The sequence below is a fragment of the Girardinichthys multiradiatus genome, chromosome 2 (assembly GCF_021462225.1).
Source record: "Girardinichthys multiradiatus isolate DD_20200921_A chromosome 2, DD_fGirMul_XY1, whole genome shotgun sequence".
Classification (NCBI taxonomy): domain Eukaryota; kingdom Metazoa; phylum Chordata; class Actinopteri; order Cyprinodontiformes; family Goodeidae; genus Girardinichthys; species Girardinichthys multiradiatus.
The window spans coordinates 2,668,858-2,695,314 of record NC_061795.1 but is presented as its reverse complement, the minus strand read 5'-3'; the positions used below and the strand labels follow the sequence as shown (position 1 = coordinate 2,695,314).

Below are 26,457 nucleotides of genomic sequence, written 5' to 3'. Positions count from 1 at the left end.
GTAGCTTGTTCGCTCTAACAGACAACGGCAAAATGCTGCAGTTCATGCATAGGTCCCACAGACGTGGGAAATGCGAGCAGGCACCAGGCAAACTGAGTGAGGACTTCAATAAAAACTGAAAAACGCGATCAGAGATTTCCATTTAACTATAATGTGGCTGCACCTTTTCTTTGCTTTATTCCTGTCTGTGCCAGGCAGGTAACCTGTGCGTGAACTTCAACCAAGAAGAGCACGCTCAGATCCGCCATATACAAATACGAGCATCCGCCGGGCAATCCGAGCGAGAACTGTGCAGACACAGAACGCAGTCGGAACATCCAGCTTTCACTCACCTGTAAACTGTAGCTGTCTGCTGCTCCCCACCTGGCCTCACACAGGGGGAAAGAAGCACCAGCATCAAGCTCCCGTCAAGCGAATGAGCCGTCCGCAGCCGGACACACCACCACCACCTACTACAATGAACAAAGAAACGTAGACACGTCAACCACAGCCTTAGAAGGCTACAAAGAGCACTCTGACGAAAAAGTCACAGGCAGGATGACGCTTTACCACACCAAACGTGTGCTTACCTCTCTTAGACCTGCAATAACCAATAATTGTCCAAACACGGACTTATAGGAGCGACCAACCTGCGAAGCACGCAATGTCCACAGCAAGAAGATCAAAGAGACCAAACGTAGCCTTCCACGTGCTGTTTATGGACGCATGCCCAGATGGGCTACGTGTCACGTGTGTGACTTTGTTTACATCTAATCTCGACCTGCGTGGAGCGCGAGGAGACATATCCACTCTGGAATGAAACAGAACTTTATTTAGCAGAGAAAAATTCCACCGAAACAAAACTATTGTTCTTAGCAAGATCAACAGTGGCGCCCCTGTTGTTAATACTATGTACTGGCCTTCCTTAGCCAACAGGACATCACTTAGACTTCTGTTATCACATATAGATCTAACCTTGTGATCACATATTGCATCAGCATGTCTTCACTGTTATGTTTCTGGTGTGGGTGTGTCAGGTGACTGCTCTGAGAAGGCAGGTCAGACCCACCTCAGGTAAAGTGGTCAGGAAAGTCAACCTTCCAGAGGCAGTTCAGGACTCCACTCACCGGCCGCCCTCTGGACGCATGTACCCATCCAGCAACACTGCTTCCAACGGCACATGGTGAGGGTATAAATGGGTTTTAGGTTCCAAATAACAAGATGTAACCAAACCTGAATATGATTTCATATAATCAATACATTATCAATACAGTGCCTTGCAGAGTTCAATCAACCCCCTTTTAAAGTTTACACATTTTTATCATCAACAACCACAAATGCTATGATACATTACCACAAAATACTGCGTAATTGTGAAGTTAAATGTTTTGTATTAAAACCTGCAAAGTAAAGCGTGCCTTTATATTTAGCTTCTTTGTTCTAATTCCACAAAAAAATCCAGAGAAATAAATTGCCTAGATTGTCCCAATATGTGTCATCTAATCTCGGTACAAATGCAGCTGTTCTGTAAAGTCGACAAAAGTTTATTATAGAACATTGTTTAATAAACATCATAAAGACCAAGGAACACAGCAGACAGGTCCGGGAGAAGGTTCTAGAGAGCTTTAAAGCAGAGTTAGGCTATAAAACAAGACAAAACATGGCTGACAACCTAAAGTGACAGGCCAACAGCTATTGGTCCTGCCCTCAACATATCTAGCCTTTTTTGGAAAAGTAGAAAGTCTCTGACACAGTAAACATGGCTTCTCTGATCAGACAAAACCAAAACTGTGGTGGCAGCGACAGGGAAGATGGAACGTCATACATGGCAATCTGGAAAATAGCCTCTTTAAGACTGAGCTTCACATTCCAGCTCCAATGGGATGGTTTAGATCAAAGCATATATGTGTGTTAGAATGGTTCATTCAAAGTCTACACCTAAATCCAACTGAGTCTCAGGCCAGACTTGCAAATCGATGTTCACAATAATCCGGTCTGACTGAGTTTGAACTATTGTGCAAAGAATGGGCAAAAAGATCTGCAGCTTTAACTGCAGGGAAAGGTGGTTCTACAGAATGACTGACACGAGGGTTAAATCCAAATTAGATGCATTGAGCAAATCGTAATTAGAACGTAGTGAAACAGTTCCTAGGGTGTGAATACTTTAGTTAGGCACTGTATATACTGAAAAAATCTGAATGACTGACGAATGATGCCATGTGACCAGGTCCTCTTACAGGCGCACAGCTGGTGTTTATTCCACCAGAATCGCTCGGAATAAACGGCAGAACCTGGAGCGTCGGATCACGGATGTCATAATGCAGAGGATGACCATCTCCAATATGGAGGCTGACATGAACCGTCTCCTCAAGGTGAAGTCATAATGCACAGTGGTTTTTTTTATTTTAGCTTTTTAAAATGGAGCAGACAAAGACCTGAACACTATCTGTGGATTATGATGGCAAAGAATAAAACATGAGATATGTTTTATTGTTTCTTAAGCAGATGTTTAAACACAGAATGTTCTCTTCGTGATTGTTTTTCAAGAAACCGTTGCCAAAAATATGTTGAGCATTTGAAACACGTCTGCTTCCAATTAATGTTTGATTATTGCTCAAGAAGATAATTTTTCATTTATGGCCACAATGATTCATGTGACTGTAAATTTATTTTCCTATGTTATAAGCAACTCTGTGTATTTTTAAATCTTTTTTTGTTTAATCTGGTTTGAACAGAATGAAAGGAAGAAATACTGGATCATTGATGTCCCCTTTTTTTTTTTTGCTCTTTTCCCCATCAACTGCAGCAGTGATCATATTCAGAGATAACTTTTATAAAGAGAGCTGAATAACCCTTGTTGATATTTTCAACCCACAGCAACGAGAGGAGCTGACGAAGCGTAAGGAGAAGGTTATCAGGAAGCGGGAGAGGCTGTTGAGAGAGGGACTGGAGGCAGAGAAGACTGTGCTTCCCCTTAATGAGGAGGTGGATGCGTTGACCGCCAACATTGATTACATTAATGACAGCATTGCGGACTGTCAAGCCAACATCATGCAGATGGAAGAAACCAAGGTAAAGAAGGCTGGTGAACTTGAAGTATGTTTGAAGGAGCTGAGAACCTAAGAACTGTCGAGCATGGTGGTGGTAGTACCATGCTTTGGCTGTTTTACTGCCAGCAGAACTGGTTTATGGCACAAAGTGGGTGCAATAACAAGAATTTTCCTTCCACCGAGAACGATGATACAAGCTTCTCGACTACAAGCACGCTGTTTATTGTTTTCCAAGTCAGTTTGAAGACATTTTAACTTTCCACATGGAGTATCTTTGGAATATGGATACACACATTATTTGCTAAATGTTTTTCTCTAAACTCTCACCTATTTGTAGCAGTTATTTTACTTTTACTTTTTTAAACGTGCTTTTTTATTTGTGAATATTTGTGTGTTCAGCAAAAAGTCATTTATAGGCTTGATTTTATTTTCTCGTAGCAAAATCCTTAGATTTTAATTAGTCACATTAATACTAAAGCCTTTGTAGGACTTCTTTGCTGAAAACTCAAGCATTCAAAGGGAAAAAAACTATAAACATTGACTGGTTTAAGGTTTTATTAATATTTAAACTTTTTGCAGGAGGAGGGGGACACAGTGGATGTCTCGGCTGTGATTGGGTCCTGCACTCTGACTGAAGCTCGTTTCCTGCTGGATCATTTCATGTCCATGGCAATTAACAAGGTACTGGTCCTCATCTGGACAGAGCAAATCGCTCTATGTGTTTACGTAGCCACAGGCATGAATAAAAAATTGTTAATCTTAAATAGTGGTTTATCTTCAAAGACCTGAAAAATTCAAACGTGACACAAAAAAGCCGAGTCAAAATGAATCTACTGGGCCAATATACTTTTCAATCATTTTTCTTACGCTGGTCTAGATTCTCAGTCATTCAGAACATGATAATCCTAAGTGCTCTACAGTCACCAAAGGACCCTTTTGGATGAGAGGCGAAACGTCTTCAGGAAACGAGACAAGTCATCCTGTTGCCTTCTACTACAGCACCTAGAATTATACTCTAGCTTTATACAAACGTCTACCTATAATAGTACAGATGATTTTAAAAGCAGACAAATAAAGGCTTTTCATTTTATTTAAATAAATACGAATGATGGTTAATGAAAAGGTTCTGACCTTTTCAGGGTCTGCAGGCAGCTCAGCGGGAGTCTCAGGTGAAGGTGATGGAGGGCCGGCTGAAGCAGACTGAAATAACAAGTGCCACACAGAACCAGCTGCTGTTTCACATGCTAAAGGAGAAGGCAGAGTTCAACCCGGAGCTGGATGCTCTGCTGGGAAATGCTCTTCAAGGTACAACTGGCTTTACAGACCAGAACTTCAGTTCTAATCGGGGCATCTTCCTGAAAATCTTCAATTTTATCTTAGAAAATAAGATGCTGATATGTTTGTTTTTTTGGGGATTTTCTTTATGTCTCAGGTTAATTTGGATACACTGGCCCGCATTTTAGGAAGGATTTTAGTTTTTCAGGAAGATGATTGGGTTGCTGGTCAGCTGCATGTTTGAACACTTGGAGACATGCTCTTCCTGTAGCCTTCTGCTGAACAGACGCTGGCCTTATTAGGTTATATCTGACCTTTAAAGTGCCTGTGACATCGAATTTTTATGATAAATCAGATTAATATTCAAGGAAAGGAAACATTGATAAATCTTTTAAAAAGTAAATTCATGCAGCTAAAATGAAAAGTTGAGATATATGGTCATACGATTTCTGACTGCGCTACAGTGGCCTACCACACAGACAGCAGGAATCTGATGTTTCTTTAGATTTACACGGGTTGAACAATGAAACTGAAACACCTGTCATGTTAGTGTGGGAGGTTTCATGGTTAAACTGGACCAGCCTGGTAGCCAGTCTTCATTGATTGTACATTGCACCAGTAAGAGCAGAGTGTGAAGGTTCAATTAGCAGGGTAAGAGCACAGGTTTGCTCAAAATATTGAAATGCACACAACATTATGGGTGACATACCAGAGTTCAAAAGAGGACAAATTGTTGGTGCACGTCTTGCTGGCGCATCTGTGACCAAGACAGCAAGTCTTTGTGATGTATCAAGAGCCACGGTATCCAGGGTAATGTCAGCATACCACCAAGAAGGACGAACCACATCCAACAGGATTAACTGTGGACGCAAGAGGAAGCTGTCTGAAAGGGATGTTCGGGTGCTAACCCGGATTGTATCCAAAAAACATAAAACCACGGCTGCCCAAATCACGGCAGAATTAAATGTGCACCTCAACTCTCCTGTTTCCACCAGAACTGTCCATCGGGAGCTCCACAGGGTCAATATACACGGCCGGGCTGCTATAGCCAAACCTTTGGTCACTCACACCAATGCCAAACGTCGGTTTCAATGGTGCAAGGAGCACAAATCTTGGGCTGTGGACAATGTGAAACATGTATTGTTCTCTGATGAGTCCACCTTTACTGTTTTCCCCACATCCGGGAGAGTTACGGTGTGGAGAAGCCCCAAAGAAGCGTACCACCCAGACTGTTGCATGCCCAGAATGAAACATGGGGGTGGATCAGTGATGGTTTGGGCTGCCATATTATGGCATTCCCTTGGCCCAATACTTGTGCTAGATGGGCGCGTCACTGCCATGGACTACCGAACCATTCTTGAGGACCATGTGCATCCAATGGTTCAAACATTGTATCCTGAAGGCGGTGCCGTGTATCAGGATGACAATGCAGCAATACACACAGCAAGACTGGTGAAAGATTGGTTTGATGAACATGAAAGTGAAGTTGAACATCTCCCATGGCCTGCACAGTCACCAGATCTACATATTATTGAGCCACTTTGGGGTGTTTTGGAGGAGAGAGTCAGGAAACGTTTTCCTCCACCAGTATCACGTAGTGACCTGGCCACTATCCTGCAAGAAGAATGGCTTAAAATCCCTCTGACCACTGTGCAGGACTTGTGTATGTCATTCCCAAGACAAATTGATGATGTATTGGCCACAAAAGGAGGCCCTACACCATACTAATAAATTATTGTGGTCTAAAACCAGGTGTTTCACTTTCATTGTCCAACCCCTGTATTTCAGTCACTATCATAGAGAGACGCAGCAGAGTCAGGAGAACAAAGTCAGCTGTCATCAGATGGCCGAGCACAAGTGCTGCGGTGTGCGGACGGCCATCCAATTCGACCAGAGTCTATTTTTGCCGGATGCCGGAGCATGTCCAGACTCAATATGCATGAATGATACTGCACCATCAGGAGACAGAACCAGCACAACATCCGGATTTTCAAAATAATTCACCAAAGACAGAGTAGATATCGCTATATTAATAAATACATACATTCATATACACAGGTGGACAAAATTGTTGGTACCCCTCGGTTAATGAAAGAAAAATCCACAATGGTCACAGAAATAACTTGAATCTGACAAAGGTAATAATAAATGAAAATTCTATGAAAATGAACAAATGAAAGTCAGACGTTGCTTTTCAAACATGATTCAACAGAATTATTAAAAAAATTAACTCATGAAACAGGCCTGGACAAAAATGATGATACCCTTAACTTAATATTTTGTTTCACAACCTTTTGAGGCAATCACTGCAATCAAACGATTCCTATAACTGTCAATGAGACTTCTTCACCTCTCAGCAGGTATTCTGACCCACTCCTCATGAGCAAACTGCTCCAGTTGTCTCAGGTTTGAAGGGAGCCTTTTCCAGACGGCATGTTTCAGCTCCTTCCAAAGATGCTCAATAGGATTTAGGTCAGGGGTCATCGAAGGCCACTTCAGAATAGTCCAATGTTTTCCTCTTAGCCATTCTTGGGTGTTTTTAGCTGTGTGTTTTGGGTCATTATTCTGTTGAAAGACCCATGACCTGCGACTGAGACCAAGCTTTCTGACACTGGGCAGCACATTTCTCTCTAGAATCCCTTGATAATCTTGATATTTCATTATAACTTGCACAGATTCAAGACACCCTGTACCAGATGCAGCAAAGCAGCCCCAGAACATAACAGAACCTCCTCCATGTTTCACAGTAGGGACAATGTTCTTCTCTTCGTATGCTTCATTTCTCCGTCTGCAAACAAAGAGCTGATGTGCGTTGCCAAACAGTTTAATTTTCGTCTCATCTGTCCGTAGGACATTCTCCCAGAAGCTTTGTGGCTTGTCAACATGTAGTTTGGCAAATTCCAGGGAGGTTGACTACAGTCCCTTGGATCTTAAATTTCTGAATAATATGTGCAACTGTAGTCATGAACATGAAGCTGCTTGGAGATGATCTTATAACCTTTACCTTTAACATGCTTGTCTATAGTTTTCTTTCTAATCTCCTGAGACAACTCTTTCCTTGGCTTCCTCTGGTCCATGTTGAGTGTGGTACCATGTCACCAAACAGCACATTGACTACCTGTAGCCATATATATAGGCCCACTGACTGATTATAAGAATGTAGACGCCTGTGATGCTAATTAATGGACACACCTTGATTTAACACGTCCCTTTGGTCACATTATTTTCAGGGGTATCATCATTTTTGTCCAGGCCTGTTTCATGAGTTTATTTTTTTTAATAATTCTGATGAAGCATGTTTGAAAAGCAACGTCTGACTTTCATTTGTTCATTTTCCTAGAATTTGTATTCATTATTACCTTTGTCAGATTCAAGTTATTTCTGTGACCATTGTGGCTTTTTCTTTCATTAACCGAGGGGTACCAACAATTTTGTCTGCGTGTGTATACACGTGTATATATTCGCAGTTGTTTACAATAGACCAATTAGATCATTCAGTGGGTTAACTAAGGTATTATAAACCGAGAAATAAAACATTAAATGCACCAAATGAAGCAACAAATCTACCTTCGCTGCACTCAGTGAACTCACCCATTATAGAACAAGACACATGAAAATATCTGGATGCATAATACACTCCCTCAGAATAACTTGGAAGCCTCTGGGCTTTGCAGCGGACCGGACCGGAGCAGATCCAGTGTAAATCCATGGTTATGGTAAATACGGCGCTGAGTGAAACAACCGGAGGCGACGTGAGCAGCATGGAGCAGCAGACACAAGGGATGATTCAAGATCTGAACACACTGCCTGGTGTCTCATTTTTTAAACTTTTATATCAGAATTTTTAGGGAAACATTTATTTAAATATATTGTATGAGGTCGTAATTTATCTTATTTTAATAATTATAATTTAGGATTTTCTATTATTAACAATAACTACTGATATCTAAATGTACTTTTGCAACAAGGAAGTGTTCTTACCTGCTGAACCTTTTAGCAACAGCAGAAACAACCTTTTCTTTGGCGATTTTTTCCCGTCAGATGCACTGAACAGCGTGGCTTTAAACTCTGCTTCAACATTCTCCTTTGTCTGTCAGATATCCTGACCTCTGACATCATTTCTCTGGTGAATTCAGAGGTTTCTTGTTCGAAGGAGTTTTACCAAGAAGTCCTGGCTGTGCTTTGTGGGACCAGCTCATCTGTCCCTTGTCAGTTTTCCAGCTCTGATCCAGGCAGCTCTGATCCTCTTTGCTTCAGGAAAGTAATGCAGACTAATGGCTGCTGTCGTAGTCTTGCTGCCACCACCAGCAATGCATGGTTTCACCATGTTAACGCTGTTTTTAACGCAACTTGACTTCTTCCTGAACCGTTTATAATTGACTCTCACACAATGAGTGACCGTTTACTTCCCCTTAGACATTATTTCCAGGCAACTTGGGAATTTAACATCGAAATATGCTCATTTTGTCTCACAATTGTCTTTTATCACGTCTTTAATCCTAATATCATATCAATTACTGCCTAATTCCTTTAATACTAAGATGTTTTCTTTCAATTTCTGCATTTGTGGGAAAGGTGTGTCACGGGTACTTTAATGATTATGTTATGCAATCATATTAGAGCAGGAAAACGCTTCTGCATTGGTGTACTCATTGTTCTTTTTGTGTTGTTTTTCGCCAGCATGTTCAGTAGTATGCTATGTTTACTCTAGGCACTTTTATCCATAAATTTTCTTTTTGTTTTTTACTGGGGGATAGCTTTTTGATTTGTGCGTTTTTGTTTTCCCCATGTTTTCCTTTTGTTCTCGTGTTTTCACAGAGCTAGGTAACTTCCCGGTTGGTAAGTGAAATCCCATTAGACCCTAATGCTTTGTATGAATGCATGGTTCCTACGTTTTGCACTGTTTTGAACTAACTACATTTAACAGAAGCAGGTGCATGAGGTGCAGTGCAGTCAAGCTTCCCTACAGTTGCCAACTGACCCCTTCCCCTACTCTTTAAGTCAAAAACACTCCTCCTCCCCTTCGTCTTCCCTCCAGCTCATATATGCTACAGCCTCCATGGTTTAGCAGCTGCTAACCCCTGACACTTTTACAGGAATAACTCTATGTGGATTGTTTCAGATCTCTCCAGCCCCAACAGGAAAAACAACCTTATAATTCCTCACACCCATAAACTTATCTTAACTCTCACACATTTGGGAATAAAGCTCTCTGATCCCAGACCACTTATCTTTTTCTACCCATTGATCCCAGTGGACCCATTGAGGATTGTCTATTAAAAAAGCATGGGAATTCTTTCTTTTCTTTACTTTTTACTGGTACATCTCAATAATTTAGAAAATAATTGAGAAGTTAATTTATTTCACTACAAAAGTGAAAATCATATCCTATTCTCATTACATTACGAGTTATATTTTTTAAGTATTTATTTCATTTATTATTAATGAATATGGCTTGCATCTAATCAAAATCCAAATTACAGTTTATCATAAAATTAGAGGGGTTTATTTACATTAGAGATGGATACATTAAAGATGAGAACTGTTTCCACACCATGCCACAAAGCAGTCCAACAGCTCTTTGTACTCAGCTTGTCCATCTCTGATGCACCCTATGACTGTAGAGTCATCAGAGTATTTTTGTAGATGACAGGAGTCTGTCTTGTAATGGATGTCAGCATCTCCTGATTTGGTTAAAGGCAAACATGTAGAAGCAAAAGGCCCTTGGTCAAGGTGGAAGATAAAACATCTGGGATGTGACTGGAAAACTAAGGGTCAAAGGAGGGTGCGATGTCTGTTTGGCTGGAGGTTGGAGAGGAGGATGCTGAGCTTGTTTCTGAACTGAACCTATTGAAGAATGTGTTTAGTTCATTGGATCTGTCCAGACATCCATCGTTCTATCGGTCTTCATCCCTGACCACGCATCTCTGATATTGTTTTGCTGGAGCTTGCTCTCTAGCTTCTTTGTGTACACCTCCTTGCTGTCTCTCTTGTTGACTTTAAGTTGCTTCTGTATACCCCCTTAAATAATTCCCTGTCTCCCTATCTGGAGGCTCTTTGTTTCTTGATAAGCAGATCCCTCAGGCCACTGGTGATCCAGGGTTTGTTATTGGCGAACCATCTCACTGTTTTGGTGGGGATTGCGTGGTGTTATCCACACAGATGTTTATGTTATCGGTCACAAGCTCAGTCATGGCCTAGAGGAAGTCTTGCTTTAGAGTTATATGAATCCTTGACATTTAAATAACACAAATCCAACGTTTTGTTTTCTCTGGTAGAGCAGCTGACAAATTGTTCCAATGTTGGAAATGTAGCAGAGGGTGAAGCATGGTTAAAATCACCAGATATTGCCACAAACGCATTGGGGTGTTGCATCTGTAAGTTAGCAACAAGTGAGCTGGTGGCATCACATGCAGTGTCGGTAACAGCTAAAGGTGGAATGTAAACTGTCCCCAAAATAACTGCGGTTAACTTTCTGGGTAAATAATATGGATGAAAACTTACTGCTAACAGTTCAATATCCGGGCAATTGATAGTTGAGGCATTACTCCAGCTGCACAGTATCCAGAGGGATTAATCGTCCAAAAAAGCAACGACTCGGCCAGAAAATGAGGGATTAAAGTTTTAAAAAGAATACATCAGAATAAAAGTAACAGAGCTACTCCAGCATGCCGCCACCTTAAGCGGTGCATTTCTAGAAGATTTTATTATCTCTCTTGCTGAGGGTGTCTGCTGGGCAGCTGTTAAGTCAACAGTTTTCAGCAGGACTGTGTAGACCATAACATGGCCGTAACGTTTCTGTATTTCTGAATTTTGTGCTTTCATTAGCTTCGCCATAATCATCAAGATTAACAGAAATAAACGCCTGAAATGTATCCCTCTGTGTAAAATGAATCTGTGTAGTGAGTTTTACCCTTTAAATAGAAGTACTGAAATAAATTAACCTTTCAATAATCTAATTTGCTGAGATGCACCTTTAATCCCAAGTCAGCAGCTACAACAAAAAAGTAGAAAAATGGTGATAAAATGAGAACTCAATCAGTGATGCAGTGTTAAAGAAGATAAGCAGGTGTTTCATTCTTATGAAGAAACTGTTATCAGTCAGTTCTGATTTTCTTTACTGGTCTCGTTTGACAGAAAATGGGGATGATAGCAGCAGTGATGAGTCAGCCCAAAGTCCCTCAGCAGAAGGAACGTAAGTAAAGTAGCTTTTTTTATTATTGTGGGTTATATTGAGGGTTGTCATATTTTTGTTCTCTTTTTTTCCCTTTTAATATTAATACTGTGTTTATGTTATTGTGTCTATAATGTGGCAGTGCGTGTTGTCCATTTTCTCTCTAATGGATTGGAGTTTTCTCCTAATTTATATTGCATGAGTTCTTTTTTCATTTTACTTCCAGTGAATTCTAAGTGTATTTCCTGATACTTGCTGTATTTCCTGTATAGCACATTGGCATCAGACCTTATGAAACTTTGTGGGGAGACCAAATCAAGAAGCAAGGTATCCTTCAGTTATAGTGTTAATGTCTGATTGTTATTAAAGTTTAAATATTTTATTGTCTTCACCTTTCTTGAACTTTTCTGCACAGGCCCGCAGGAGGACCACCACTCAGATGGAGCTTCTGTATGCAAACAGTGACTCTGCTCCTGATGCAACCACTGACTTCTCTAGTCCCATGCTGTCATTGGCTGAAATCCCAGATGGAGGTGGAGTTGACATGGACTTGTCAGGCCCATCAGTCAGAGACTACACAGCTCTTTCCCCTGGCTTTTCTTCTAAAATGGGCAGCATGTAAGTCCAAGCCCAGCACTCTTTCACATACAGGTTAATCTCTACATCCTTCTCTATTGCATATTGGAGCCTGCAGCAGCTTTGTTTTTTGGTTGCCATTCTTCTCAGAAGCATACTTATAAAATAACACAGGTTAGTCCAACAGATATAAAAGCATGAAAAGATTGCAAAATAAAATGAATGTATGGCTTCCTTTAAGTCCCATGCAAAAACTACCTCTTTATTGCTTTATCAAATCTAATAGAGCAAAAATGAAAATTAAAGATGCACCTTCAATCAAAGTTGGAGCTGAAAATATACAACTTCGGGAAAGTTCTCCACATTATTGGACACAGTTATCTGTACAAGTAAAAACTGTCTTTGTTGCCTATCTGGTGATGTAATGTGCACCATTGCCACAACTTTAATTTTATTACAAGATCATTTAAAAATTGTTAAAAACTGTGGCCAGCTTAATATTTCAGAGAAGCTGATTTGTTGTTACATTATAGATTGCTAAATCATATCTTCTATTACATGAACATTAAGGAGCCTTTTTATGATGATTAATCATTCATTATTTTTATTAGGACCTGGTGTGAGCCCCTGCTCTGGAGTTAAACAAGATTTGAGGAATATGTTAAAACAAAGACAGGATTAAATACTTGATATTTTTTATTTTGTCTTCAGCTGAGTCTGTTAGCATTTAGCACAATTAGCACGTTTAACATTCATAACAGCAGTCCTTGTGTGCATTTCCTGTAGATTAAGTTGAGTCTTGCCTTCTTGCTCCTTTTTGTGCTCCTTTTACCTTAATTTTTCAATGTCTCACTGATCCTGAATCTATCCAAGACTTCTTCCTTCAGTAACAACTTCTGTTGATGCTTATGTATGGCGCTTTCACTGACTGGAATAAGATGGGACTTTTAGTTTTTGACAGGCTGTTCACCCATCAGGCCTGGTCAATTGTAAAATTGTCTGATTCCAGTCACCAGCTGATGTCTCAGTGCATCTCTTATACAAATACTAACCAGCCTGCTTTTTCTGTTTTTAAGCCCTGCTTAAAACCAGTGCATGTTTACTTCATAAGACTTTGTAAAGATGTGCCCACACTAATATTCCTGGTTAAAGTTTGACTGCTTTAGTGTAACAAAAACCTTAAGTGTCTTTATTAGTAAACATGGGCTTGGCAAGGAGCATCCTTTCTATTGGGCCTTACAGTATCAGGTAACTGTGTTGCTGTGTTCATTGCATGTTCATCTACACATTATTGCCATCATTGTGTTTGGATTTTAGAGTCCAACTGTTTTTTGTTTTTGTAAATATTTTTGTGTGCTGTCTTTGTGTTTCTGAATAATTGATCAAACTGAACACCCAGTTCTGGCTCCAGAACTGTGTCAGGTGTGGAGAAGCGAACCCCAGAGCCGTCCCCACTCTTTCGCAGGAAGACCTATGACAAGGCACAAGCAGCGGCTGACAGGGCAAAGGTCAAGGAGATTAAACAGTAAGAGCTTGTTTCCAGCATTTTGGGAGCAAAGCTATGAAAAAGTGAAACTACAGTATCTTAACTCTACTAATACTACTCCTGTCAATATCCTGCTTTAGAGAGACATGAAGTGTTTCCTAAACCAGTTGTGCTCCGAATTCAAATAGATTTTTCTCTCTAACCTTGATATTATGGCTGTTCTTTGAGTCATAATAACAATTCTGTGGTTTCTGCTAGTTCATCTATCCCTCTGCCTCTGATGCTCTTTGGATCTATATTTCACTTTGAGGAATTCACCTTCATGTGTCCTGGTCTTTTTGCAAACATTCATACCCCTTGTTGCAACACAAACCTAATGATATGTGATAGAATTTTGCACGGCTTTGAACACAAAGTGGTGCATCATTGTAAAGTGGAAGGAAAATTATGCAGGCTTAAAAACATCTGAAGTGTGGTGTGCATTTGCATTCAACCCCCTTTACTCTGACACCCATAAATAAGACCTATTGCAGCCAACTTCCATCAGAAGTCACGTCATTAATAAATGAGAACCACCTCTGTGTAATTAAATGTCTGTATATATCCAGCTGTTCTCTGAAGGCCTTTGGGATTTGTTAGAAAACTTTGGTAAGCAAACAGCATCATGACAACCAAGGAACACAGCAAACACAGCACATTCAGAATAAAGTTGTGGAAAAGGTAAAAGCAGGGTCATGTTATAAAACAGTATCCTAGGCTTTGAACAACAGACAGGCCAGACAAGGAGAACATTAATCATAATCAGCGAAGAGACCTATGGTAACTCTGGAGGAGTTACAGAGATCTAGAAACTCGTGGAACAATGACATCTGCTCACATGATAAAATAAACATTTTTTTTTGCATACATCCAATACACTGTCTGGCAGAAGACTAAACGCAGAGCACCCTGAATACACCGTTCCTACAGTAAAACACAGTAATGGTAGCATAATGCTGTGGGACTGCTCAAGGAAACCAGGGAGAATTGATGGGTAGATGGATGGGAGTAATGTAAATACTGTACATGGCAATCCAGGAAGAAAACCTGTTGGTCTTCAATAGGTTTTAGACCAAAGACGGAGATTCATTCTTCAGCTGGACAATGACCCTCTAAACATGCAGCCGGAACTACAGCTGCAGCTGTTTTAAATCTAAATGAGAATCTGTGCCGAGACTTGAAAATTGATGCTCACAGGTGCACCTCATCCAGGTTGGGTGAGCCTGAGACTTTTAGTAAAGAAAAGGTCAAAATTGCAGTCGTTAAATGGGCAGGTTGACAGAGATATACGCTAAAAGAAATGACCAGCTACTGAAGGATAGGATGAGTAAATATTGAATCCAAGTTATAGAAGCCATTCCGCATCAGCAGGTAATATAACGAGTACAAGTTGCCCTCACGGCAGCATATTACTCATTTATGCAGAGGAAATGTCATTAACAGTTCATTTTCTCTGCACCTCCCACACAGAGTCTGCAGGCTGTTAGAACTAGCTGGCTTTAACATCACTGTGTTTATTATATGGAAGAACCAGAGGGGAATACAATAATAATGAAGATAAAATGCTGTACTGGATGGCAGTATTACAGAAAGTGAACTAAGATTGAGTCTCAAAGATGATTTGTTTCAAGATTTTAGTCGATACAAGATTCACACAGATCTAAACAATCAGGCCTGAGGTTCTTGCCGTACAACAGAAGCAGGATTGCTGCAGTTAAATAGACCACTAAGCTTGCAGGACACCAGCCATGAGAGAGCCTCCAGGCTGCAACATGACATTTACACTGGCACCAGCCTCAGGCTATCTGTGACATTTTATATGGCAAACCTTATTTGTCATCATTAATATTTGTCTTGGTGTGCAATACACATTAGAGCTTCAGATACGTTTAGGTTCTGGATAGGGTTTTATTTTCTGGTAAGCCATTAAAATGTTTTTCACTTGTGAAAACATTCGAGGAGAACCTTGGATGGTTTTAAACCAGGAATCGGATATTTTAAAATGGAGTTAAAATGGAAATGGATTTCATTTTAGTTGACCTCACACACACACTTCCCACACTCTTTTTTTTTTTTTCCTGAGTGTGAACAGCTTTGCGCTCACTTTATTTTATTCAGCAACTAAAGTGGCAGCACTTCTGCCTTCCTTCACAGCTCAATAATTGGAAACCTGAAGAGCAGCCCACCACTTCCTGTCCCTCCTCCCTCAGTTCCAGCACCCGCTTTTCTGTTTTACTGTACGACAGGATATCTAAGGCAGACGGCAAATAACTCTGCCATGTTTAAGATGATTAAAACTGACTTAGCATGCCACAGACTAAGATTAAAGTTGGAAAGTGATGCCGACCTGCACAACACTCATTTGGTGCCTAATTTACCAAATTGTAGATGTTTCAAATTGATCTAACTGGAATGTGTAAACATCAAGTATAATTTGGCATAACTCAAGTACGCCTCATAACAAATTATTAAGTGGGCATGTGCCTACTTAAGATTTTTGTTTTTTATCAGGGTATTTGCAAAAAAAAGGACATTATCTAATACATTTTATTTAAAACAATGCAACAATTATGTTACTGCTGCTAAAATAGATTTAGTTATTATAATGTGCAAGACATTCATTCGTTTGATTTGGATATTTGACACCGAAATGGAAAGTGAGAGAACGCATGTAACATTTCGACTCCCTACTTTGGATTGCTATATCATTCTTTCTATTAAAAAAACTTACTTGTAAAAATGTATATTAAATACATCAATAACACTTACTAGCAGAAATTACTTTTTAAGATATACAGTATTTAATAGTACTTGTGAGAAATAATTTTAGGATATCTCAATTAGTTTTTGGAACAATGATGATGATTGTGATAGCGGAAACATCCCTCTCAAATAGCAGCATGAAACAGAACAGAAACCTCAAGGAGGTTCCAAATGTGTTTGGCCTGAATAGACCTCGCTTCACAACCTTTGGCCAGTATTTAGGTCACCATGATGTTGAAACATTGAAGGAAAATAATTCGTTAAATCAGCACCTAAACACTTCTCAGGAATACTGGATGCTCTCTTACCTTCCAGGATGCTTGGTTGCCCTAACTTGTTCTCCAACAGAATCCTCTACTCCACAGAAGCACAGCCTTTGTATTTAAAATGTTTTAGTAAAGGTTCAGAAGCTCAGCACTTGATCTGGCTGCTCTTCCAGCAGAACTTCTTGGGGTTTCCATTCTCACTGCTGTGGTGTTTTTCTGTGACAGTGATCCAGACTAAACCAGCTAAAGGGATTAATGACACTTATTCTGCCAAGGTGATTTCAACTCTTTTCCTCTCAGCATAACATGATTGTTTGTATTCCAACTCTGTGTTAATTGGCTCTGAGAACTCGATAAGTTGCATGTTGGCGTTGGTGTGTTTACCATCTTTTTATTCCTCTGATAATTAGTCTACACTGTGGCTACTTTGCTGATCTTCATAGTGATGTGTGTGTGTGTTTTTCAGGGGCGTTATCAACCCAGTGCCGTCCACTAAGAGCAGCCGCTCAGCGACATTGCAGTGCGTTCACGTGGCAGAGGGACACAGTAAAGCTGTTTTATGTGTTGACTGCACCGACGACCTTTTGTTCACTGGATCCAAAGGTTAATGCTTCAAATTGTGACTCCGCCCTTCACATCTCAGCTGTAACTAATTTCTGGTTCACACGGCAAGATTTTAAAATCGTTGTTTGATTTTCAAAACCTAAGAGAACACATGCGTGACAATTACAAAATCGTAGGTATAACCGGTTTGGTCCTACTGTGCATGGTGTCCAGCCGCATGGTAAGCACAACACTCCACACACAAACCGATTTCACTCACAAACATACAGGTGTCCGACGGGAAATCTGAAAAACCCTCTTGAGTTCAACCGTAAGTTCAGAGTAATACATTCTGATTGGCTATATGTCTCATTCAAAAGGCTGCGTACTCGTTTGTCCTCAGGGAACACCCCACACGGTAGGATATCGAGCTAGGATAGTCCAACATGTTGAATATCCCCGATTTGAGATCAGAGTGATCCCAGCATCCTTCTGAACAGACTGGATCACTCTTAAGACACCACACATGGCAGGAATATCTCATAAGATTATCTTTAGAGCCATCACGAGGATTGGGGCATGTCAAAAGGGTTAGATTGGGTCAAAAATTGGCATAAAATCCCGCCGTGTGAACCGGGCATAACACATCTCTCATCAGTAGTCCATGCATGTCTTCATATTATAACACTGGTCATTTATTACTGCTTGACACATTGTTAAGCTGTTATATGAAAGCAAATTAAGGCTGACAAGGACTATTAAAGATTGTGGATAAATGAAGAAATGAAACAAATTAGTTTTCTGTACAAAAATTGAATTGTCATTAAGAAGAGGTTTCCCAACATAATAAATGGAGACACATGTTATTATAGAAGAGCTCACTGTTTTCCCACCAGTATTTATTATTGCTGGGCTTTTTGTTGTGAATTGATCATTTTACAGTTCTGACATCCATCGTTGCAGCATTTTGTTTTCTGTAGTTCTCATGTTGTAAATCGGTGGCAGCATTAACAGATGTGGATCCTCTTGCAGACCGGACCTGCAAGGTGTGGAATCTGGTAACGGGTCAGGAGATAATGTCCCTGGGAGGCCATCCTAACAACGTGGTATCGGTCCGCTACAGCTCCAGTTTAGTCTTCACCATCTCCACCTCATACATTAAAGTCTGGGACATCAGAGACTCGGCCAAGTGCATCAGAACTCTAACGTAAGCAGGAGTCTGAACCACTGAAAGCTAAACACACCAAGCGAACAGAGAAAGGCTTATCAGGAAAGTTTATTTTTCTATACACGTATTTCATAATGCTATTAATTATTTGTTCTTGGGGTATTTAAACCGGGATAATGTGTAGTGTTTCCCACACCTGTTGGCACACCTTGTAAAGATATAAAAAAGTAATAAAATACATTTGTCTTTAATTGGAGCAACAAAATCTCACACTGAGGAATAAAATAATCCAACCTTCAACTGGAGTGCATTTATTCAGTAATGAAGAAAGTTCCAGATTAAGAATTTTTTTTTCCACAAAATAGCTGTTTGCCCATTTACTGACACCCCTTAAAATCATTAGGTAGGACAGAGTATCTAGAAACGTTTTATTCAGTAATAAAAAAAATTAAAATGATTAAAAAATATAGGGTTTTTTTTCCCAGCAGCTAACGCTCCAGGATGAATATTTACAGCACTTCTTGCCTATTGTTAAGCATGGGGCAGGATCTGTGGTACTGTGGGCTTGTTTCTCCTCCAAAGACCCTGAGAACCTTGCTAGATTCTGGGATCATAAACTCCTCGAAGCCTCTGGAGATGACTGTGCAAAGAAGGATTCTTCATAACATGAACAACACCATGCACAACCCTGAGCCTGAGAGCCTCAGACTGGCCATCAGTATCTAAAACAACTATTTGAAGAAATTTGGATACATGTTAAATGTTACAACAACAATCAAGCTCACCTTGGGATTATTAAAGTGTTTTTGGATTTCATTGAAAATCAACGTTCTTACATGACAGTCTCAGTCCTCAGACCTGAATCTGATAGAACCTGTGGGCTGGGCTCAAAAGGAAAGATCATAAGAGAAGACCCAACACTTTGGATGGTTTGGAGTGATTGTGTGAACACAAATAGTTAGAGGTTAGAGGTCTGCAAAGTTAGGATCTAAAAGTTTGTCTAATTTAAGAGGAAGCAGTGAAGTGACTTAATCATTGACCTGAGTTATAAATTCTGCTCCCACAGCTCATCATTGTTCCACAGAACCTTCTGACAGAACATCTTGCCTCCAGATCGTTGTAAATCTGGTTATCTGTTTTTAAGGTTTTAGCTGTAGGTTTAACTTTGTTGTTTAAGAAAATTGTTTTAATATTTATTCTCTGGGCAGCTAGATTCATCCGTTCCCATCTGTGTCTCCAGGTCCTCTGGTCAGGTCAACCTTGGGGATATCTGTGCATCTAACACTAGTCGGACGGTCACCATCCCTTCAGGAGAAAACCAGATCAATCAAATTGCTCTCAATCCCAATGGGATGGTCCTGTATGCTGCTGCCGGAAACTCAGTCCGGGTGTGGGATCTGAGAAGGTAAGCTGCAGGAGGTCTTCACAGTTCTCTTCTAATCAGCTAACTTCTGTACTGTTGCATTACCACAGTTGGAGCAAGTTATCATCATTTTGGTAATGTTTTCTTTCTAATATGGCTTTTTGTTATAGTTTATAGACATGTTCAGCCAGTCTAAAACCTTAATGAGAGAATAACATTTAAAATGGATTGTCAAGTTCTGAACCATAAACTTCTTTACTCAACATTGTTCATCTCAGAATTGGTCATAGTCTCACATTGGACTTATTGGCTTATTACTCTACAAATATATTAATAATAATAATAATGTTCTAAAAAAACAACATTTAGAAAAAGAAATTGTAATAGTTTGAATTAAAAACAGGCCAACTTTAAGCTGGACCTGTCAGTACTTTTTTTAGTAATCCTCCCTTAAATTATAATTTCATACTGCAATATTTAGAGACGGTCCCTATATCCCTTCTCTTTTAGTCACTTTGCCATCACAAACCTTAGTGTATTTTGTGGGATTTTATTAATTAGACCAAAATAAAACGGCTCATTGAGAAGAGATTCTGTTGATGGGAAACCATTGGTTGTGCGTTCTACTAATCCTGTCGGGGAAGCTGTTCAGAGTTGATGGGAAGATGGATGGAGTTAAATGCAGGGCAGTCCTGGAAGAAAACCTGTTGTCCTCCTGGAAGTCCTTTACAGCGTCCAACTACACTAAACATGCAGCCAGAACTACGATGGAATGTTTTTGTTCAAAGCATATTCATGTGTTAATGGCCTAGTCAAAGTCCAGAAATAAATACAAATGCTCGTTGCACATTTTAGATTTTTATTTGTAAAAATTCTTTAGATCTGTTTCACTTTCCATCCACTTTATAATTATGCACTACTATCAGTAGTATCTATAACATAAAATCCCAACAAACACTGAAGTTTGGGGTTGTAAGGTGGCAAAATGTGGAAATGTTTCAGTGACATGAAGTTTTCACTGCATTAGAAAGCTCAGATTCTATCCACTGCACCTTAAATGATTTAAGTGAGTATGAGAACTTGACAGAATTCAATCTGCAGCCTTCATCAATTACTTCTCGCTGGCTGCTGTTGGCTTTGATGGATTGCCTGTTTATTTATCTTTGAAAATAAACCTGTTAATAACTGTCACTTTGGATTAGTAAAATGGAAATATCCTGGTCTGAGCACACTGTCATTTTCTGAGAGTAAACAGCCAAACTTCTTCTCTGAACTTTAGAAACAAGCTGCATTTTACAAAGTGCGGTGTGTAAATATCCTGCTGCGTTGGTGGCCTTTTCATCTTTGTAATATGGTGAATAATAATGTAATCAGGTTTCCTGTTGGCTTTCTCGACATGGTTCTGGGAGGAACAGTTAAGTTACCATATGTTTAATTTTTGGTCAGATTCACTTCCACTGGAAAACTAACAGGTCACCTGAGTCCTGTAATGTGTCTGACTGTGGATCGGTCTGGAAACAACCAAGACTTGGTGATCACAGGGTCAAAGGACCATTACATAAAGGTGGGTTTCTGTCCTTTTAACATAATGCAGTGTGGTATTTTCAGAGATTCAGCCTTCTGATGCCAGGTTTCTTTTCTTTCTAACATTTACATTCTGCAGAAATCTAAACAAAATCTCTTCATCTTTTGTCCTGTTGCAGCTGTTTGATGTAAGTGAAGGCTCTGTGGGGATCATCAGCCCTACACATAACTTTGAGCCTCCCCATTATGATGGCATTGAGTCACTGGTGGTCCAGGGGGACATTTTCTTCAGCGGTTCTCGGGACAATGGAATCAAAAAGTGGGATCTGGATCGCAAAGACTTGCTCCAGGTACAGGATGTATACTCAGAAAGAAATCTGAGCACAAAGAAGATAAATACATTTCTTTGCTTCCTAGTTGTATTTCATTGATTAGATTATTGTAATTCTATTGAAATCTTTTTAATTTTGTTTTGACATGGTATTCCATAATGTCAATCTGTCAAACCTTTTCTCATTGTAGTGATCATTATAGTAGAAAATATGAACAAAGTTACAGTTGAGGTAGCGTTTTGATTAATAATATAATGGATTCTAATGTTGCAATATATTCTGTCTTTGTCATTCAAAGCAAGTCCCAAATGCTCACCGTGACTGGGTTTGCGCGCTGGGCATTGTCCCCAGCTTCCCAGCACTGCTGAGTGGCTGCAGGGGAGGGGTGCTCAAGCTTTGGCACACAGACTCAATGGGGCCTCTAGGGGAGCTCAAGGGTCATGAGAGCCCCATTAACGGCATCGCTGCGAACAGTAGCCACCTGTTCACTGCCTCAGAGTAAGTCCAGAACACAAACACACTCCAACACATGCTTTGGCTGTAGTGAGCTTTCACAGTCAGTTACTTTCCTGTCTACTTCCTCTACAAGAATATTGAACAACTGGCTTTGTCCACAACACAAGCTCCCACAATATTCTATCATTTACAATTCTGACACTTTTGATTTCTTCCTTTTAATTTTTATCCAGGCGGTTTCCTAAAATCCAAAACTACTCAACTCCAGAGTAAGGGAAGAAACATAATGCATGCATGGCAAACATTGATTTCTGCAGATTTATACATTTTCCCATGTTACTGAAACCATTCACTTCAAGTCAACTTTGGTCAACCCTGGTACATGTACCACTTGTACTTCTTAGGGTGTGGTTAGTGGTACTCAGAATAAATATTAGTTTCAGTTTTTGCAAGGCAAATACCATCTAATTTACTGTGATGTTGTGGACAACAGTGAACCAAGATGAAAGACTGGTGGTTAATACTTTGGTGTTCCATAAAGTTCTGAAGTCTGAACTTGATATCAAACCCAAATAACCTTCACTGTTTCTTAATAGAGTTCAGGGACCAGACGTCCTATTATTAACGATGCAAGCTAATGATGATTTTTCTGCATTTCGTACAAACACTGTAGCACAAGCAAATAAGCATCTTATTTTACTTTGGCTACTAAGTCAGTGTTTTACAACCCTGGTCCTCAAGGAACGCTGCCCTGTAAGTTTTAGGTGTTTCCCTGCTTCAGCACAGCTGAATTTAATTGATGGCTTTCACTGAACTCATTTGACTGAAGTATGTTAAAGCAGGGAAACATCTAAGACATGCATGGCAGTTCCTTCAGGACTATGGTTGAAAAACACTGACCTAAGTTGTATATTGAGGAAGCCATATTGGATTTTGATGTCGGGGTGAAAAATCTCAGATTTTTCTCATTTTGAGTTCCAGCTTCAGGGACATTTCTGGTAATCTTTTTCCTCTTCAAACTCGGAAATGACCCACAACCTACTTCAACTCGTTAAGTGGTGCTAGTGGACAAGAATGTTCTTTTTGTTTTTTTATAATGATAAACGAGAGACTGAAAAGTTATTTTGTAACAGATCCTCTTCTGAGACAAGGAAAGGAGGCATAACCTTGATGACTTTTTCCTGGAGATAAACATAAATTATTATAATTTGTAAGATTGAATTCTTACCTTTTTTTCGAAACTTTTTTTTAATTCCACTTTTGCTAATTTGTGTTGTTTTACAGCGACCGCACAGTAAAGATCTGGCGTGCACGCGGTGGACTGGACAGCACCTTGGAGGCCGTTGACAATGCAGATGAGGTGACCAGTAACTGAGCACAGCGCCACCTGTTTGTTTTGACTCTAGAAGGATGTCTGTGACACTGCTTCTCTGCACTTTGACATCAAACTTCTTAACCTAATGCTGACTCTGAATATGCTCACCGTCTTGGCCCTATAATGTTTGACTGAGCCCAAACATGTTCAGCAGAACCTATTGCAGTGTTTTTTTTTCCCTGTGGTATTTTTTCGTTTCATGGTTCGGCACAGCTCGGTTTAGGTTTTTTCACTGTATAAACTACAACACTATGGATGCTCCCTGATCCCATCAGCACATTGTCAGCTGAAAAGCTGATCTCATTCCATATCCCTCTTTCACCAGTAAGTCATGTTGGACAGAAGCGTCCATTAAATCAAACACTCACAGGGAATTTCTGTCAGAGACACTGCAGTGATGAGCAGCTGATCCCGCCAGCATCAAGAGGATTCTGTATCACAGAGAAAAATGAAGCATGAAGAGCCATGTTGAACTGTGCCATACCATGGAATGGAAAAGTGCCATAGACTCTGAAGTGTCAGTGTGTCTTCAGTGTACTCTCAACTGCAGTTTCAAAGAACATAAGAACTTGTACTTAGAAAACATACAACAGCAGGCAGGTTACTGAGAAACTGTGCAGCTCAGCATCGAGTCAGTGCTGTGCACAGATATAAAATGGATGAACTCTTACCCAGTAATAAATTCTGGGAAGAACTGGCAGTATGAAGGTGAGCAGGTGGCAAAGGTAGACTTGATAACTGGTCTTTACAGCCCACTTTTCAGTTAATTTAGTATGTTTCTGTGCACTCAAAGCAAACATCTCCACACGCCCATTCCTGAGGGGAACAAAAAGGGGAACCTGGCCAGACATTGTACCTTTCAACTTGGCTCTGCTGTTTTGTAGCAGCTTTAGTTCAGCAAGTAAATCTGTACAACCTGTGTCCCTGCAAGACGTGAAGACGTTACCATTCATATGAATGAAATCTGAAGATACATCAACCTTTTTAAAGTTATGAAGTTGGAACAATTCATTATATCTCTTTTTAGGATTTGCAGGGTTTTATGCATCGATTTCTTTGGCTGCTTTTTGTTTTCTTTTGATATCCCATTTTTACAGTATGGTTCCTCAACAGTTTAACCAAGTAAGCTTAGAAATGCATTGATCAGAGGTTTGAGGCCAATTTTTCAGTTTTTGTAAAGCTTTGATCTGCTGATACAGATTTTAGCCAATTCCAATTTTTCTGTAAGAACTTTAAATAAGAAGGTACAAAACAAAATTCTTCAAGCTTACATTTTAAACTGGCTGTAGCATCTTGTATTAATAATAACACAGTAAGCGTGGCTAGCATTACTAAAAACAGTCTCCTTGAATATATCCTAGAGGCTGTAGATACAAACTTTAACTGAGATTTCCAAGAGGCTTCCAAAATGTCTGAAATCCAGCATGTTCTATGGCAGACAGGTTAAAAAATATAAAACCCAACAACATGGCGGTGATACATTCAGCCTTTCTATTATCTGATAAAACCTGTGCTTTTCTCCTGGCCTGAATGAAAAGTAAATATGTCATGCTGTAGTAGATTTGGTTTGATTTCAAAAAGATTTCTACATCTCTTTACTTCCTCTTACTTTAAACATGTCAGTGATACTAAAAACAGCTCACTTTGAGTCTTCTCTCACAGCATCCACACCGAGTGGTGGTGTTACTGCGATCTGGTCACGCTTACGTAAGGAGAGGTTTTTAGTTTGCGATCGGCTGGTCACCAGGCAGGACTGATCAAGCTGAAAATCGGCCAGTTCCAGTCACCCACCTATTACTTCTGTGCATCTCTAAGTAAGCTGTTACATTCTAGCTGCAGAGGAGTGAAAGCCGAGACAGCCTGGGTTCACCACCATTTGTCTGCGTGAAGCTGTTTGATTCCTTTGGTTACTTTTAGCCTCTTAAAGTCATGACTGGAAATGTCTAAAATGTGGAACGATCCCTTTAACACTTGAGCACTTGTAAAAAGTAACCCAGTGAAGCTTTGGGACTAATGTAATTCTTAAATGTGAGCAGGTTTTAACTGAGAATATTCACATCACCTGCTCTTGTTATTGTGACAATCTTTCTCCACTCTTTGACCACACAGCACTACATATCTTTCCTCTTTCTGCCGAGGTCAAACTTCCTTCAACCTTATGAGGTCTTGTTGTTGTAGACTCTAGGTGAGTTCCACATGATGTCATAGCTCCACTTTCTGTATATATATAACACTTTTTTGTTGTTTTTGTTAGAAGAGGCCTTCAGTCTCTGTCAATGTCATTCACCTAAAAGCATCAGCAATGTCTGTCTCCCAGTTCCGATCCTTGTGGTTCCCTCTGAGGACTTCGGGTCTCTCTGTTGTAGTCGATCTCTCTGTCTTGACTGTGTGCTGTTGCTTTTGATTGTTTGGTGAAAGCAGCTTGTATACCTTGTTGCATTTCATGTCTGTTACTAAAACTGCATATATAAAAATGTGACCGAATGTTAGCATTGTGGGACCACTGATCTAAATCCGGTCTCGCAGGAGGACCAAAATTAGCAGGAAGACCGAGAGGCAGCATTAGCAGGATTTATGCTTCATTAAGGCAGTAGGTTGGTACTCTTAACCTACAGTTATTTTGTTTTATTGTCTGTTTTTTCCCTTAAATCCTTTGTACCCGTCTGGAGGTTTAGTAGCCATTCTCAAATGGCAAACTGTTGCGATTCTAATGTCAGATGCCTGATGAGAATAAATGCCATCTGTCAAAAACACCCAAGCATGTGTGACTTTCCTGCTTGCTAATTTATGCCAAAAAACACATTCAACATTTTACATAGATGTAACATTTATTTCCAAAAGTGTTCGATACATAGCCTTAGTTGTTTTCACTGAGGCATAACAAGACCTTGTGCAGGTGAAGCGAATGACACTGGTCATTATGACGTGGAGCATCACCCAAACAGCATCCACTGTGAGGTTTTCAGTTTCTATCACAATTGGTCCATGGTAGGAATAGCAATGAGCCAGCAACAGGACCATGAGTGGCCAAGGCTCATTGATACATGTTGGAAACAGAGGCTGGCCAGTCCAACAAACCAACTACCTG

At 40.0% G+C, this 26,457-nt stretch overlaps 1 protein-coding gene across 1 annotated transcript in view; it reads left to right on the top strand.

Annotated features, from left to right (window-relative positions):
• Positions 1-26,122, top strand: part of kif21a (kinesin family member 21A) — a 75,781-nt gene extending 49,659 nt beyond the window's left edge. The window contains exons 19-35 of the mRNA XM_047388328.1: positions 1,017-1,162; positions 2,207-2,351; positions 2,857-3,051; positions 3,609-3,710; positions 4,169-4,334; positions 9,123-9,143; positions 11,442-11,499; positions 11,751-11,805; positions 11,894-12,096; positions 13,454-13,579; positions 17,075-17,211; positions 18,184-18,358; positions 19,560-19,724; positions 21,129-21,246; positions 21,386-21,556; positions 21,837-22,036; positions 23,279-26,122. Coding sequence (XP_047244284.1) covers positions 1,017-1,162; positions 2,207-2,351; positions 2,857-3,051; positions 3,609-3,710; positions 4,169-4,334; positions 9,123-9,143; positions 11,442-11,499; positions 11,751-11,805; positions 11,894-12,096; positions 13,454-13,579; positions 17,075-17,211; positions 18,184-18,358; positions 19,560-19,724; positions 21,129-21,246; positions 21,386-21,556; positions 21,837-22,036; positions 23,279-23,369 — 2,274 coding nt within the window. The 3' untranslated portion in view covers positions 23,370-26,122. The remainder of the gene's footprint in view (positions 1-1,016; positions 1,163-2,206; positions 2,352-2,856; positions 3,052-3,608; positions 3,711-4,168; positions 4,335-9,122; positions 9,144-11,441; positions 11,500-11,750; positions 11,806-11,893; positions 12,097-13,453; positions 13,580-17,074; positions 17,212-18,183; positions 18,359-19,559; positions 19,725-21,128; positions 21,247-21,385; positions 21,557-21,836; positions 22,037-23,278) is intronic.
• Positions 26,123-26,457: the final 335 nt, after the last annotated feature.